The 17,454-nt window shown below is 47.2% G+C and overlaps 1 protein-coding gene across 1 annotated transcript in view; it reads right to left on the minus strand.

Annotated features, from left to right (window-relative positions):
• Positions 1–10,371: 10,371 nt before the first annotated feature.
• The window catches only part of LOC138765262 (uncharacterized), a 30,510-nt gene continuing 23,427 nt past the window's right edge, over positions 10,372–17,454 (minus strand). Inside the window, exons 4-5 of the mRNA XM_069942302.1 lie at positions 13,477–13,611; positions 10,372–12,851 (exon numbers count right to left, since the gene is read on the minus strand). Of these exons, the coding sequence (XP_069798403.1) occupies positions 12,663–12,851; positions 13,477–13,611 (324 nt within the window). The 3' untranslated portion in view covers positions 10,372–12,662. The remainder of the gene's footprint in view (positions 12,852–13,476; positions 13,612–17,454) is intronic.

Consider the following 17,454-nt stretch of genomic DNA (forward strand, 5'->3'; position numbering starts at 1 on the left):
CAAATTCCCTCTCACTCTTCTGATCTCCAGAAAACACTGGCCCAGCCCTGACCCACATAACAACCAGACACCAGACCAGCCTGTCCCACATATCAACCATTCATTGCAATCCCCGAGGTTGCCAGGAATCTAGATCGTCTATATTTAGGTTCAAACCATAACCAAGTTGTCTACAGAAATCACTCTGTTGCATTGGAGGTGGAAGGACCTCACTGCGGCAGTCTCCGAGCTGACAACTTCCCAGGGTTTAAACGAATCACATGGACGAGGTCCCACTTCCAGTCTTGTCTCACACATGCTCCTGGCTAACCAAAGAAGGTCCCTGGGGATGGGGCAGGTGCAGAATGTGGCCCATCTGGCTCAGGCACTTACCACTGAATTCAAGAGAGAGCCCACCAGATCAATGAGGTTGCAGGAGCCGAGCTCACGAGAGACAAACTGCAGGAGAGAATCTTTATATTTTAAACATCAAGATGTTACTGTATTAATGATGTGAACATCATTATCTGCGTGTATCTGCATGGGTTTTCCTCAGGGGCTCAGGTTTTTTTCCCACTGTTCACAACGTACTGGGGGCGTAGGTCAATTGGGTGTAATTGGGCAGCATGGGCTCGAGGGCCTGAAGGGCCTGGGTGTACCCACATTATCTAATTTACCTGTCGATCAAGGAACTCTAGTCAAATTGTCAAACAGCATTTCCCTCAATAAACCTGTGCTGAAACGCCAAAGTCTGCAGATGCTGTGATTGTAGTAGAAACACAGAAATGCTGGAGGAACTCAGCCGGTCTTGTAGTGTCCACAGGTAAAGATGGATACCCAACGTTTTGGGGATGAGTTCTTCTTCAAAGGAAGAACGGCTCAGGCCCAAAATGCTGGTTAAATATATATTTGCCTCCAAGATCTGCTGAGTTCTTCCAGCATCTCTCTGTTTTTACATCAATCCGTACTGAGTCTGTCAGACCTACGGGAATGACCACCCTTCACTGCACATCAGCAACTCTGCAGTGGAGAAAGTGGAGAGCACCAAGTTCCTTGGATTTCACTTAACTAGAGACCTATTGTGGACACTCAGTATCTCCTCACTTGTCAGGAAGGCACAACAGGGACTGCACTTCCTGAGAAAACTGAAGTGGGTACAGCTACCAGCCGCCATCATATCAACCTTCTACAGGAGCTCTATCGAGAGTCTCCTGGCTGGCGGAGGAATAGTTTTGATGGGTTCAAAGGGAATCAAGGCAGAACACGAGCTATCAACAAACAGTGGGCTTTATTTACGCACAAGGAAATTCACAAAAGGGTACTCACACAGACTAACATACAGAGCACACAGTCATGGCATACCGAGAAACAAAGGTTTAACCTCTTCAGCACCCACCACCCACGGACATAGTGTACTGCGTAACTAACGAGTATATACGTATGAACCTGATCACCACTGTCGCCGCTGCTCGGGATCCGGGATGGGCCTGTTGCATTTGGCCCTCTGGAGCTGTCTGTGGCCTGCAGTTCAGTGACGGTCTCCTTGCAGCAGCAAACAAAAAAAAGAGAGGGCAGCGACGGTATGTGCTTGGCCTTCTCAATTCAAGGCCCATTCGTGTGACCTGCAGGGACCAATGGTGCATCAGCCTCGCCTGTGGGCAGATCTAACCCTTGATTGGCAGGTGAGGTGACTTCCAACTAGGCTCCAGCCAGAGAGGTCATGTGACTCTACAGCATCACAGTGTGGTGAGATTGCTGGAAAGAAATGGATCGGAGGTCAATCCACAGGACCATAAGAGCGGCAGGGAGAATCACTGGGGTCTCCCTCCCCCTATCGACATGATCCACTGGGATCGTTGTCTGAAGAGGGACTGGGCACCATTCTGATATCCAAAGCCATTAGACAGATGAATGAATGGGAAGGCTTTAGAAGGAAATGGGATAGCTCAGACATCAACATGGCCAGCATGGGGTAGTCGAGCTGAAGCACCTGTTTGCTTGCCGTAGGACTAAGTTGTTCTGATATTACGTGCTTCCGTGTGGACTCCAGCACTCTCCCTGTACACTCAGAGGTGGAAGGCACATGGAACCAGACGAGAACACAGATAAATCCATAGATGGTTTGGATTGGAGGGCTCTGGGCCAAACATGGGGGAGTGGGGGTAAAGCAGAAGGGTAAGTTGACGGGCAAACAAGCTGGGTCTGACACCTGGTTTCCTGCTGTAAGACCCTGTGACTCAAAGACCAGACGGAGAGAGTTTAAAATGGGGAAATGTGGGGATTGGGTGCAGTTTGGTATCCACATGGGGGTGTGGGGGAGACTGTGAGTGAGGGAAGCTCAGAGGGGTTTGTGTGTCCTCGGGCATGAAACATAAAACACTCGCAGGCAGGTGCAATACATCATTAAAAAGGCGAAAAGAAACGCCGGCAATTCCTCTTCTCCGCAGATGCCTGCTCAACATGCTGAATTCCTCCAGCTGTTTAACATCATGGGGTGCTGGAGAAACTCCGCAGGTCACGCAGTGTTCTTTAGAGCAAAGGTATGTAACCATTGTTTCAGGCTTTGTTCGGGCCAGGCTAGGGGTTTATTCCCTGGACCGTAGAAGAATGATCAAGGTATTTAAATTATGAGAGGGGTAGACAGAGTAAATGTCGGCTTTTTCCATTGAGGGTGGGTGAGATACAAACCAGAGGACATGGGTTAAGGGTGAAAGGGGAAAAGTTTAGGAGGAACATGAGGAGAAACCTCTTCACACAGAGAGTGGTGGGATTGTGGAACAAGCTGCCAGCTGAAGTGAATGCGGGCTCAATGTTAACATTTAAGAAGAATTTGGACAGGTTCATGGATGGGAGGGATGTGGAGGTCTATGGACTGGGTGCAGGTCAGTGGGACTCAGGATATAAAATGGCTCAGCACAGACTTGAAGGGCTGAAGGGGCCTGTTTCCGTGCTGTAATGTTCTATGCAAAAACATAATACTGGAGGAACTCAGCAGGTCAAATAGTGTCCTTTATATCATTTATTCAGGGGCCTCGCCAATCGGTGTGGCTGATCAAGTCTCTCTATCCATCATGATCTCTGACCCTTCAGTGAAGACTCCATCTTTGAGCTGAGACTGTAGTCAATATTGAGTTCATAATTATACAAGGGGAAAACAATGAAGTGGTTTCCTGTTGCTTTTTTCATTTGCAGTGTCCATACTGGACGGATAACCCTGGCCACTGATCAGCAGATTCTTCTGCCTAGTGTTTTTAGTTTTACATCTATAAATTCCAGTTTGTAAAATCCATCCACCATCTGCAATCCATGGCTTCACGTAACCCTGATTGGGAGGCTAAACAGGTCCTATACCGTGCCCAAGGGAGACCTGTAGGCTATCGGATAGAAGGATTGCCTTACACCTCCTTTTGCTGAACAAATGCGCAGAACCAACACCGGGATCCTTTATATAGCAAAGGTTAAAAAATACATAACTGACGTTTCAGGCTTGAGCTCATCATCAAAGTCTGGTCTTGCTGACCAGTGAACTGCTTGTTCCCCCACAGTATAGTCAGTGAGCCACAGGTGAAACATCAGGCTTTACGCTCAGGGGTATTGGTGTCCTGGTACCAGACCGTGATGTAGCCAGTCAGCCCACTTTCCACCACACATCTGTAGAAATTTGCCAGGGTTTCTGGTGTCATATCAAACTTCCGCAAACTCCTGAGGAAGTAGAGGTGCTGACGTGCTTTCTTCACGATACCGTCGGTGTGTTGGGTCTAGGAAAAATTGTCTGAGATCGTGACCAAATGTGCTCACCCTCTCCATCTCTGAACACCCAGTGATCACTGGATTGTAAGCCTCTGGCTTTCCCTTCCTGGAGGCTGCAATTAGCACCAACCTACTTCAGGCTAACTTCCTCTGAAATTGTTAACTCGTTTTAGTTCCAAGTGCAGGTTCATTTTCTCTATTGCGCAGAATTATGGACACATTGCAGTTACTCCCAGAACCACTGAAAGCAACACCAAGGTGAAGCATGAGGACGTGAATGACCCTGAATCACTCTACACCCAAGACTGTGTGGCTATGCACAATTCCAATGCTTTCTACAAATTTTCTGATGACACTACAGTGGTCGGCAGAATCACAAACGGCAAGGAGGAAGTGAACAGGAGGGAGATAGATCAGCTCGTTGAAGGTTGTAACGACAACAACCTTGTACTCCACATCAGCAAAACCAAGGAGATGATTGTAAACTTTAAGAGGAATTCAGGGGAACATGACCCAGTCCTCATCAAGGCCTCAGTAATGGAGAAGGTAAAGAACTTCAAAGTCTTGGGTGTCAACATCTCCGAGGATCTGTACCAGAGCCTCCTTAAGCATATCCTCCCTCATCTCCAATTTAAATTCCATACAGAATATTTTGGAGGAGCAAGAACCAGCCAAGAAGAATCACAAAGAAGGCTATATCATCTGAGGAGATTTGGTGTCACTGAAGACTTTCAAAAACTTCTACAGGTGAACCACGGAGAGCATTCTGCTGGTTACATCACTGCCTGGTATGGAGGTGCCAGTCTCAGGACAAGAATAAACTCCAGAGGGTTATTAACTCGGCCTGTGACATCATGGGCACCAGACTTCACTCCATCGAGGACATCTACTTGAGGCAGTGTCTTAAAAAAGCAGCCTCTATCCTCAAAAACCCCCACCACCCAGGCCAGGCCCTCTTCACTCTGCTACCATCAGGGAAAAGGTACAGGAGCCTGAAGACGAGGCCTCAGCGACACAAAGACGGCTTCTTCCCCTCCGCCATCAGATTCCTGAATGATCAATGAACCCATAGACGCAGCCTCACTATTTTTATTTATTGCTGTAAGGTGGTTTATACAAGTTTTTGCTCTGTGATTGCTGCCGGAAAAGAACAAATTCCATGACTTGCTCCTGACAATAAATTCTGATTCTGGTTCCATCAGTGAAGTTGGTCCAGGTTCTGCCAGCAAGTGGCAGCACAGAGCCAGCTGGTAGGCCATGTGTGATGGAAAGGTTCATGACCTCCCAAACTTAGCCAGGACAAGGTTTATTCATGCACTCAGGCGGCTGCAGAAGTGGGCTGTGAAATGTTCATTAGCTGAAGCATAAAGTAGGTGTGGCGCCTGTTAATTGTACAAAACTGGAGGAACTCAACAGGTCAAACGGTGACCTTTGCACAGCAAAGATAAAGATACAGAACTGACATTTTGGGCTTGAGCCTTTCATCAAGACATAAGCAAAATGTAGGCAGGTGCCAAACTGAGAGAGCGGAGGGGCGGAGAAGGGGAGAAGGAAAGAGAAGGGGGGAAAGAGGGGAAGAGACCTGTAGAACATTTAGGGTAGCCGGACAATGCGATTTCAAGGACTCTGTTCTCCAACAGACTCCACCTCGAGCCAGACATTAATTTATCCTCTCTTAACATCCCTATCTACCCGTGACACCACCTTCAGCGAATTATTTATCTGTATTCCCTGTATTCTCTCTTCTACCGCACTCCTCAGGGCCCGACCATTTACCGTGTACGTCCTACCTTGATTTGTCCTTCCAAAGTGCACCATCTCACCTTTGTCTGTATTCAATTCCATCTGCCATTTTTCAGTCCATTTTTCCAGCTGGTCAGATTGTAGCGCTATCAATTAGACCCGATAGACCAGGTCGAGGTTAACTGGTTTTAATTACTATAAACTTACAGGCATATCTTACATACTGTTGGCTCAATTCCAAAGCCGTCACTGAGGGAGGGGATTGGGTGATATTCCCTCTATTAGGGATCCTGGAGGGGGAGCAGTTACTGTATCTGGGTGGGCCAACCAGTACAATGCCTGTATTACAGTGTCCACCACATTCACCCCTTGTTTTGAAACAGAGTCCAGTGGGGTGAAGTGTCAGAGTCCATTCAGAGTCTATTTCCAGGTTCAGCCTGGCCGGTGGTTTCGTCAGGTCGACTGTCGCAGAGCCGGCTGAGGTGTTGGTCTAGGCTTCTAGGCAGCACTCTACGTGATGGACTGCAATTTGGATGGCTGAACAGGATCAGTTGGAGCTGGATCTGGAGGGGGGAGAGGCTGAGTGGGTTGGGACAGTGCAATTGGTGCTGATGGTGGGGTTGGATCCTCGACCATGTCTCTAGTAGTTTTGGGGAAGGGGGAGGGATGTATTACCTGCCACTGGCTTACAGTCGGGAGTGAGGTTTTTGAACAGGGTGGGGGGGTGGTGGGATCGGGAGGGTGGACAGACTGCAGGTCATGAGCAGTGGGCTGTATTCAGGGAGACGGACGGGTGGTTTAAAAGTTGGTTATTACAGACAGTGGGGGTGGGGTGGGGCCTGTCATATTCCATCAGAACACTATAAGTTGGCCCTGGGAGTCGAGCCCCAATCTGACCGGTGCACAGAGTCGTGGCATCACGAGCAATTTCAAATTCTTGTTCTTGGTGCCACCCACAGTTAACATTACTGTACAACTCCCTCGGGTTTCGGTCTAGTGGGATTTGGAGGCCAACAAGATTTTACACTGGGCTGGGGTCACCGTGAGGGAGCAGCGCTGGACAGTGCTCGGGTGGATGAAGCTTTCGGTGCTTCCCGTGTCAAACAAGCAGTTTGCAATGCAGCCATTTACTTTCTTATCCTTGGTGGACCTCACTAATTAGTGTGGGCTTCTCTGGTCCAGAACGATGAGATCAGCATTAATTCGTTGTCTCACTCACTGCTGCTACATGGGTGTGTTGACGACTTCCAAAATGTCCGCACCGAAGATGGCTGACCTCGTGGTCTGCACATGGTTGATGTCTGAAGTGAATCTGGAGGTGATGCTGACCCTGGCCACCATGCCTGGGTTTTGGCCATGCTGTTCTCCAAGACGAAGTGGAGCCAGAAATGACGTGGTCCAAGATGGCGTCGGTCGCTGTTTATATGCGGTGCTGCAGTGAGAAGGTCTGGACCAACATAACCTTGCTTAGTGTCCTGCTGCTGGAGCAGGTCACGCTTCTGGCAGGACAATTCTTCTGCGGGTGCTTTGTCTGGCTGCTGTAATAGCACTTTGGGTGCTTGGCGATAGCAGCTACAGTTTGGGATCCCATGTCCCAAAATGGCAGCGCCCGTACTCCTCATGTGGCAACCGCGTTGCTAGAGGAGTAAGCCTCGGGGCTCTGTTGGGCCATCTCTAGCGCCTTGACGAGATTGACCATATCCTGCGGGGTCCAATCAGCCTTCTCCAGGAGCCTTTGTCTGAAATGATCAGACCTGAGACCGACCATACAGGCGTCGCTGATCAGCTCCTTCTAGTTGATGGCTGCCATAATGTTGGTGCAGCTCCTGCAAGGCCCGAATGTATTCATCAACAGACTCACCAGGTGCTTGTCGGTGAGGAATCTGGCATAGATCATGTTCTTCAGGGCCAGGCACTGCTTCTGCAGGAGCCCCATAGCGACTGAGTAAGTCCCACAGTCTCCAATCATCTGGAAAACGTGGTGGCCGACCTGTGCAAACAGCAGGTCTCTCTTATTGACCTCGTCCCAGAAGTTGTGTCGCCTCATAAATGTGGTCCAGCAGAGCAGCCACTGGTCAGATTTCACGATCCTTAGGTTCAGTGTCCAACTTCTCCGCTTGAATAGCCATGACACGGAGGTATAGGGATTAAATTGTAGCGCTATCAATTAGACCCGACAGATCAGAAGTCGAGATTAACAGGCTTTAATCACTATAAACTTACAGTCATATCTTACATGCTGTTGGCCTGATTCCAAGGCAGTACTGAGGGAGGGGAATAGGTGACACCCCCTTTATTAGGAATCCTGAGGGGAGGAATTACAGTATCAGGGACAAGCCAACCTGTACAATGCATGTATTGCAGTGTTCCACCACACAGATCCCTCTGCAAGCTTTGAAAACTTTTCTCGCTGTCCACAATGCCTCCAATCTTAGTGTCATCATTAAACTTTCTGATCCAATTTACTACATTATCATCCAGTTCATTCATATAGATGACAAATATCAATGGTCCCAGCCCTGATCCCTTAGGCACACCACTAGTCGCAGGCCTCCAGTCAGAGAAACATCATTCTCCACCACTCTCTGGCTTTTCCCGTCCAGCCACTGATGAATCCAGTTCACCCCTTCACCATGAATACCGAATGTCTAAACTTTCCTGACTAACCTCCCACATGGGACCTTGTCAAAAGCCTTACTAAAGTCCATGTTGACAACATCCACAGCCTTTCCTTCATCAACTTTCCTGATAACCTCCTTGAAAAACTCTACAAGGTTCATTAAACACAGTCTACTATGCATAGAGGCATGTTGACCATCCTTAATCAGTTTCTGGCTATCCAAATAATTGTATATCCGATCTCTTAGAACACCTTCCAATAATTTACCTACTACTGATGTTTGGGTCACCAACCTATAATTTCCAGGGTTACTTTTGCAGCTTTTTATAAACAATGGAACAATGTGAGCGACCTTCCAGTCCTCTGGCACCTCACCCGTGGCTGAGGTCATTTTAAATATTTCTGCCAGAGCCCCTGCAATTTCTACTCCAGCCTCTCTCAAGGTCCAAGGGAATATCTTGTTAGGCCCTGGGGATTTATCCACCCTTATTTGCTTTAGGACAGCAAGCACTTCCTTCTCTTTAATCTGTATCGGTTCCTGCTTGTTTTCCTTCCTTCCCACTGTGCTCGTTTCCTGAGTGAATACTGATGAAAAAAAACATTTAAGATCTCCCCCATCTCTTTTGGCTCCAGACAAAGCTGACCCACTCTGATCTTCAAGGAACCCATTTTTTCCCTGACTATCCCTTTGCTCTTAATCTACCTGTAGATTTTCCTTCACATTGTCGGTCAAAGCAACCTTGGGTCTTCTTTTACCCTTCCTGATTTCTTTCTTGAGGTTTCTCTGGTATTTTTATACTCTACAAGTACCTCATTTACTCCTTGTTGATCTGAACCAGATCCCCAATATCCCTTGGAAACCAAAGTTTCTTACACCTTCTAACCTTGTCTTTAATCGTGACAAGAACATACAAACTCTATGCTTTCAAAATGTCATCTTTGAAGGTTGTCCATTTACCTCGCACGTCCTTGTCTGAAAACAATTCATCCCAATCCACACATTCCAGATCCTTTCTCATTTCCTCCAAATTGGCTTTCCTCTAATTTAGAATCTCAACCTGATGCCCAGACTTATCCTTCTCTAATGGTATTATGATCACTGGACGCAAAATGTTCCCCTACACCTACTTCTGTCACTTGTCCTGTCTCGTTCCCTAATAGGAGATCCACTATTGTACTCTCTCTAGTTGATGCCTCTATATATTGATTTAGAAAACTTTCCTGAACACATTTGATAATCTCCAATCCTTCCAGCCCCTTTACAGTACGGGAGTCCCAGTCAATATGTGGAAAGTTAAAATCTCCTACTATCACAACCTTCTGTTTCCTGCATCCATCTGCTATCAGATTATACAGCTCCACAGATTAGCTCCTCCAATTCTCGTTGACCATTGGGTGGTCTATAATACAACCCCATGAGTGTGGTCGCACCTTTCCCATTCCTCAGCTCCACCCATATAGCCTCAGTAGATAAGCCCTCTGGTTTGATCTGTTTGAGCACAGCTATGTTATTTTCTCTGACAAGCAATGCTACTCCTCCCCCTTTCATCCCCCCCTATTTTGAAGAAATGGAAGGCCGGAATCTTGAGCTGCCAGTCCTGCCCCTCCTACAACCAAGTTTCACAATGTCATAATTGTCACATTACAAACAAATGTTAGAATAAAATTAAACCAATTGAACTTTGGAAAAGTAAGCTTGATGTACTAACTTAAATTGTAAAAGCGAATGGTGGGCACACAAAGAAGATGAATTTACTGATTTTAGCATAGAATCCCATGTAGTATCCGAGAATGAAAGTTGAAGATCTTGAACCCGTAATTTTTTAATCTTATCTAGGGAATTACCTGGAGACTTTAATAGTAAATCATATATAACTGATATCAGCTTTTTTGACTTGGTTTAATATTTTAGACCATATCTATTGTATTTATAGCAAGATCTCGGGGAATTCTCAACACTACAGATTTCAAAAAACACGTATTTGTAGGTATGTAAAGAAATGATGTTGGGTTAGTTTAAATTTAAAAGATAGTTGTTCGAATGAAGCTAAATTATTATCAATAGGAGGTGCTTCAGGCAATTTCTGCCGATGGTGAATCTGTCTGCCTTACGGTTGATGAAGACAATTCTGTGTAATATTACATTCTCTTTATTACATGACAATAAATTTAATCTTGAGCCTTGAATATGGTGTTTTCAGAAATGCCATTCCTTTCTCCAATGGCAAGTCTATTCTCCGATTCTCACTGGGCCTGAACATTCACAAGTCAAATATAAATCAATTCCATCACCTTTATTTCCGTTTAAAAAACATTGATCAATTTTGAACCATTCTAAGCACCCATCCCAGAAGCAGGTCTATGTTAGTTATTTCAGCACCTGTCGAATCCAGACGATGGGAAGGCAGCTTCACTGTGAATTTACATTCACTGTTCTCCATGCATTGTTTGTTATTTTTATTTTATTTTTTAAATTTTTTTATTTTTCACACCATAAATCACATTAGCCATGATACACACTTTTTCCTTTTCACACATATACAGTGACATTTTCTCCCCCCCACCCCTCTCTCCTCCCAACCCACCCCCCCCCACCCCCCTCCCATCCATTTAAGGTATACAATCTAGGATACATTAAACCAGTCAGACAATGTTGTCATTCAACAAAAATACACCAGAAATTCTACTGAGTCCATTCTTTTCTTTCCTTCTCCTTCCATCAACTTAGGTAATGATTGTTCCCGGTAGGTTTTCGCTATTGTATTTAATGTAAGGCTCCCATATTTGTTATTTTAGTCAAACACAAGGTATTGAACGTGTCTTAAAGCTCTCAGACATGGAAGAAGAATGCAACAATGCGTTTCACATTTTGCCATCTCTGAAACCAGCTCTGAAGACAAATGTTAGTGGCACACTAACATACTATTACATACCAATAATCACAACTTGAAGACTTCTCAGCCCGTCAAGATATAGAGCCCCACACAGGAGGGAGAGCAAAGGCATTTCTCCAGATTTCCTCACGTCGTCCAAACTTATTATGTAACAACACAGCCTACAGATGCAGTATCGACCCTGTTGAGTGTGATTCTATGGTCACACAGAAGAGATAAACAGACTGGGTTCATTAAATTAGATTGTACACAAAATCAATGACATTCCAACTTCATGATCCGACAATAACGAGTGGATGTCGTAGAATGTATTCAGAATCCAAGGTGGGGTTGAGGAGGATCTTCAGTGACAATATAGGGATATGGTTTTAAATGATTGCTTGCAGAATGAGCTCAGCTTTAAAATGGGACTGGGACAGGTTAGCAAAAGATTTGATGGGCTGAATGGCCAGTTTCTGCTCCTATATCATATGGTTTAAGATCCAAGAGCAAGGACAGTAAGGGTGGGAGGTGGCTGTAGAAGATAATCAGGGACCCTGGTCGAGGAGTGTGAGGTGGAGATGGAGGGAACAGTCCCTTGTTTCTGTAGCTCTCTGTAGAAATATCCAAGCCATAAGCACAGCGTGGGCTTCCAATATTCCCCACCCACCCACTAATACCAGGGGCTTCAATACCCCACTCACCCACACAACACCAGGGGCTTTCAATATTCCCCCATCCACCCAACACCAGGGCCTTCAAAACCCCCCCATAACCCAGCCAACACCAGGGGCTTCCAATATTCCCCTCTCCATCCAACACCAGGGGCTTCAATACTCCCCCCACCCCACCCAACACTCGGCTTCTCTACCACATTTAACCAGTCTCAATTAAAGGATTAGACCCTACCCTGATGTTGGAGGCGAGGAACCCACAGAGGTGGTGGACCGCTGGAGACTGGCTCGAGACTGGCTGAATCTGTACCAGGAAGGACACCGAAGATTTTTGACTGTGTTGGAGGTTCAGATCTGGAGCTTGGGTGGCCAATGGACTGGATCCTGTGCCGCTGCAGAAACGCTGGAGGCGAATCCACGGACACTTGGTGACTCTTTTGCTTTTCTTTCTCTGACTGTAAGGGGTGCTTCAAGCAATTTCTGCCGATGGTGAATCACAGGAGGGTAAAGGAAATGCTGTGTTTAATTACATGACAATAGAAGAATCTGGAATCTTGCAATAAATCCCCAGACCGTAGATTCGACAGATGTACATGATGAAGTCTTCTTCCACCAGGTACCTAGTCTGAACCATTAATTAGATCGCAGACTGAACTATTCTCGGGGAATTTATTCTATTCCATTTTAAAATCAAATGCTTCTGTGCTGAGATCCTGAAAAACAGTAATGTAGTTCTTGTTGTGGAGTCAGACATCAGGATCAGGGATCAATCACTGGGACCTAGGCTAAGACACTGGAATCAGGGCTCAGATATTGGGGTCAAGGGTCAGATGCTGGGACCTGGGCTAAGACACTGGAATCAGGGCTCAGATTCTAGGGTCAAGGCTTAGACACTGGGACCTGGGCTTGGAGACTGGGATCAGGGCTCAGACTCCTGGGTCAGGGATCAGATACTGGGGTCAGACATTGGGATCAAGGCTCAAACACTGGGTCCTGGGATCAGACATTGAGACCTGGTCCCTGCTACAGCTCAGTGTCCCCCTCTTCCTTGGCCTTCTTGTCTTCCTTCTGCTCCGCTCCTGCAGTGGCTTTAACTTGTTCTCCATTCTGTTGGCCGTCCACCACCTTGGGCTGATCGTGAGCCTCGGGTTTGTCCCCTGATGTGACAGGAAACCTGATGATGTCGTGATCTTGTGCATCAGCTTCCTCATCCTGCAAAGACAAAGGACAGTTTCAATAACTGTGGGCACCGGGGCAAGGAATTCAGGACAGTGGAGGGGCTTCATGTCCTCAGAGGCTGGGGGGTGTGGCCCTGCCCTCCCCCTGCCCTCCCCCTCCCCTTCCCCCAAACCCTCTCCTTCCCTGAACCCTCCCCTCCCAAACCCTTACCTCACCTCCCTTCCCCTCCCTCTCCTTGAGACCTCCCCTCCCCAAACCCTTTCCTCCCCCCAAACACTCCCCTCCTTCCTCCTCCTCCCAAACCCTTGCTTCACCTCCCCTCTCCACCCTCTCCTCCCTCCCCAGACTTCCCTCCTTCCCCTTCCCTCCTCTCCCCTCACCATCCCTCTCCTCTCCCTCATCTCACCCACCTTTTCCTCATACCCCTTACCTCCTCCCCTCACTTCCCCTCTACTTCCCTACCTTCCCCTCACCTCCTCCCTTCCCTCCTCTCCCCTCATCCACAGTTATTTAATGGGTCTCTTCCACAGACCTTGTGATGTGGGCAATGCTTTAGAGAGGAATGGGCCTCTGTTCAGCACCTTCTCAATGCCTAGGTCTACCCTCATATTACTGACGCTTTTGGAATGTCACAGAGATCTGTGGCTCGGCCAATTACCAGTCTCTTGCTTGGGGGAGCTTTGTTCTTCTTGCTCTTGTGGTAGTAGCCACCCAGCATCACTGCAGCAGCTGCTATTCCAGTGACCAGAACAGCGATGAGCACGACAGGTTGCTTGGACTTGGACTTTTCACCCTGAAAAAAAGGCACCAAACATGCTGTGAAAATGGGGACCTTAATTCACCTTCAAAAAATAGTTGGCTGCAAAATATCCTTGAATAACTAAATGTTAATGGAGAGATTCTCCAGCCACGAGGCATGGGATCCACGGAACCTTGGCTGTTTGGATTCAGAATTGGCTGGCCTGCAGAAAGCAGGGAGTAGTAGTAGATGCAACGTATTCTGCCAGGAGGTCGGTGGCTAGTGGATCTGCGCTGGGACCCCTGCTCTTTGTGATTTTTATAAATGACCTGGATGAAATAATGGAAGGATGGGGTCAGCAAGTTTGCCCAAAGTTGGAGGAGTTGTGGATGGAGCTGAAGGTTGTCGAAGGTTACTGCAGGATATAGACGGGATGTAGAATTGGGCAGAAATGTGGCAGATGGAGTTCAATCCGGATAAGTGTGAGGAGATGCATTTTGGAAAGTCAAACTTGAAGGCTGAGCACAGGGTTAATGGTAAGATTCTTAACAGTGTTGAGGAACAGAGGGACCTTGGGTCCAAATCCATAATCTCTTACGGTTGATGCGTAGGTTGTTAGGGTGGTTAAGAGGCTTATGGTGTGCAGAGCTTCATTATTCGGGGGATTCAGTTAGAGTCATGAAGTAATGTTACAGTTTTATAAAACTCTGGTTAGACTACACTAGGGAGCATGGTGTTCAGTTCTGGTCACCTATTTACAGGAAGGGTTTGGAAGCTATGGAGAGGGTGGAGAGGAGATTCACCAGGATGTTGCCTAGATTGGAGAACAAGGTTAGCAGAGCTGGGACTTTGTTCTTTGGAGTGAAGAAGGATAAGAGGAGATTTGATAGAGGTTTATTAGATTATGAGAGGCATAGGTAGGGTAAACAGGCAGTGCCTGTCATTGGAATCACATCGGCCACTGGGCTCAATGCCTATGATCCAGGGAGGAGCATTAGGAAAGAACTAGAGCTGCCACCATCTTCCAAGTAGCTTAGAGAGGAAATCTCTGGCCAGCCGCAGGCTGCGTCGACAATCCAGGTGGAGGAAGGAGGCAGCTTCAGGGCGGAGGGTGGGGTGGAGGAGAGGAATCCAGGGAATTATTCACAAATGTTGTCAGGGGATACCCTGAGAATGTTCATCTGAATACGAGTGTGGCGTGGGAACCCAGAGCCGGAGTGGTGGTGATCCATAGAGGGGGTGATCCAGAGAGGTGGTGATCTGGAGAGGTGGTGATTTGAAGAGGTGGTGATCCAGAGAGGAAGAGATCCAGAGAGGAGGAGATTCAGAGAGGTGGCAATCCAGTGAGATGGTGATCCGGAGAGGTGGTGATCCATAGAGGGGGTGATCCAGAGAGGTGGTGATCTGGAGAGGTGGTGATTTGAAGAGGTGGTGATCCAGAGAGGAGGAGATCCGGAGAGGAGGAGATTCAGAGAGGTGGCAATCCAGCGAGGTGGTGATCTGGAAAGGTGGTGATCCAGAGAGGGGGTGATCCAGAGAGGTGGTGATCTGGAGAGGTGGTGATTTAAAGAGGTGGTGATCCAGAGAGGAGGAGATCCGGAGAGCAGATTCAGAGAGGTGGCAATCCAGCAAGGTGGTGATCCGGAGAGGTGGTGATCCAGAGAGGAGGTGATCCAGAGAGGTGGTGATCTAGAGAGGTGGTGATCTAGAGAGGAGGAGATCCAGAGAGGTGGTGATCGGAGAGCTGGCAATCCGGAGAGGTGGTGATCCGGAGAGCACAACTCAAGGCTGAGGGACCAGCAATTTGGATGAAGTGCAACACTTACTACAATCCCAGCAAAGTGAGCATATGCGAAGGCATCGGGGGCAGACGTGCACTGAGAAAGCTTCCTTTCAAAGCACAGTCAAAGCACATCACCAGCCAGAGATAAATGCGGAGATTGTCCCTAGAATAAAAATTTAGACTACAAATAGACCAGGTCAGGTGGGGGACCACAATAGTTCCTTGTTTGGGGGGAAATACCGTGAATGCTTCCACCCCACCCACACCCCCCCACCCCCCACCCTTGATGCCAACTCTGATCTTAGATGATCCTGCTACACAGTGAAACCCCAATTTAGAGCAATGAGATTTTCTGGACTCCAACAATTGCATTGTAACGGGGTTCCACTGTCTTACATTCTCTCTGACTGTCCCCAAAATTGAAATCAATCAAGCCCTCTCTGAAGACATACACTGAAGCTGTATTGTATCCAAACATAAAGTTGCACACATCTCAGGGAAAGGGAAGGCTAGATCATTGAAGCAGATAGGTTTGTGGCACTGTGTGAGATATTAATTAACACAAAACTTTCCTGATGGAAATGTTGAATAATAGCAGGACTTTTGCAGGAGTGTGGGGTTGATAGTTTGTTGGGTAAATTAAATAGTTCTTTCCCACTGAGGGTGGGTGAGATACAAACCAGAGGACATGGGTTCAGGGTGAAAGGGAAAAGGTTTAGGGGGAACTTCTTCACACAGGGAGGGGGTGGTGGGGGTGTGGAACAAGCTGCCAGCTGAAGTGGTGAATGCAGGCTCAACTTTAACATTGAAGGAGAGATATGGATGGGAGAGGTATGGAGGCCTGTGGACTGGGTGCAGATCAGTGGGATGGTTCGGCACAGACTAGAAAAGCTGAAGGGGCCTGTTTTTGAGCTGTAAATTTCTGTGGATCTACAGTGAACAATGCTCTTTCAAGAGCTGTACAGACCGTTGATTTTATTCAAATTGCCACTGGACAGCCCGGCTGGATCTATTTGTGTCACAGTGTAGATGAACACAATTGACACAATTAACACAATTACATCAACACATTATCAAATCAGACTCCTCATTCAAGACATTAATTAGAAGCCCGACAATACAACTTTATTAAAGTATTTCCAACCCCATTTAGGATGCAGTATACTCTTTGTGGTGCCCAATGCTCCCAAAACCCCTCCATGGACTCCCCATGCTCCTCTTCTCAGGGCTCATACATACTCCCAGAAGATGGCCAAGCATCGCTGTGGGTGCAGCCCTGAACTGATCACTTCCAGGAACAAGGCTACCAGGACATACCCCTCCCCTCCCGCTCCCCTCCATACTGGGCGGCCAAAGATAAAGAGACTGTGGCTGAAATGCAATTGGAATGTGAGAGCAGCGTCTTCAGAAGGTAAAGCGAGGCTGCAGCCTGTCAGATGTACATTGACTGTGGAGACAAGAATTCCAAGATTCGAGATATGAAATGCTGGAAATAGTTACACCAAGGCACTGTGTCACAACACAGACAGACACAGCACAGACAGACCCAACGTCAGTGTCACACTGGCCATATGAGCTTTGAGTTGATTTGCTCTGTTACTCAGAGGTGGAGCTGGTGCGATGTTTCTCCAAAGAAGGAGAAGAGAAGGTATTAAAGGAGAATAAGTCAAGCCTACAGATTCTCCCGCGAGATGAAGGTGTCTTGCACGCTGAAGTAAACTGGGTGATAATGTTTACATTTCAATATGCCCAGATGTTGCTGCCCAATGGAGAAAAACCAGCTGCTGTTCCCAATTCCTCAGTTTGCCTCTGGGGACCACGGAATTTGCCCCATGGTCCAAGCTGTGGTGGAAGTCTGTCAAGTTGCCTGTCTCCCCTCTGGCGAGCCTTGCTGTTCTAACATTGACTGTGCATTATCTCTACTGTTAAGGACACTCCCCTTGGGTATAACTATATATGCATCTATTGTCTTTCATTATTGTACCATGAGTTTCTGCTAATAAAAGCCATGATTATTGTTTGACCACATCGTCTTTCTCTACTTTATCAACTAGCACTTCAGTTTTGCTAGCAGAAATGAATGCAGCCCTCAAGCCAGAGTGGCTGATAATCGA

The sequence above is a fragment of the Narcine bancroftii genome, chromosome 5, assembly GCF_036971445.1.
Source record: "Narcine bancroftii isolate sNarBan1 chromosome 5, sNarBan1.hap1, whole genome shotgun sequence".
Classification (NCBI taxonomy): domain Eukaryota; kingdom Metazoa; phylum Chordata; class Chondrichthyes; order Torpediniformes; family Narcinidae; genus Narcine; species Narcine bancroftii.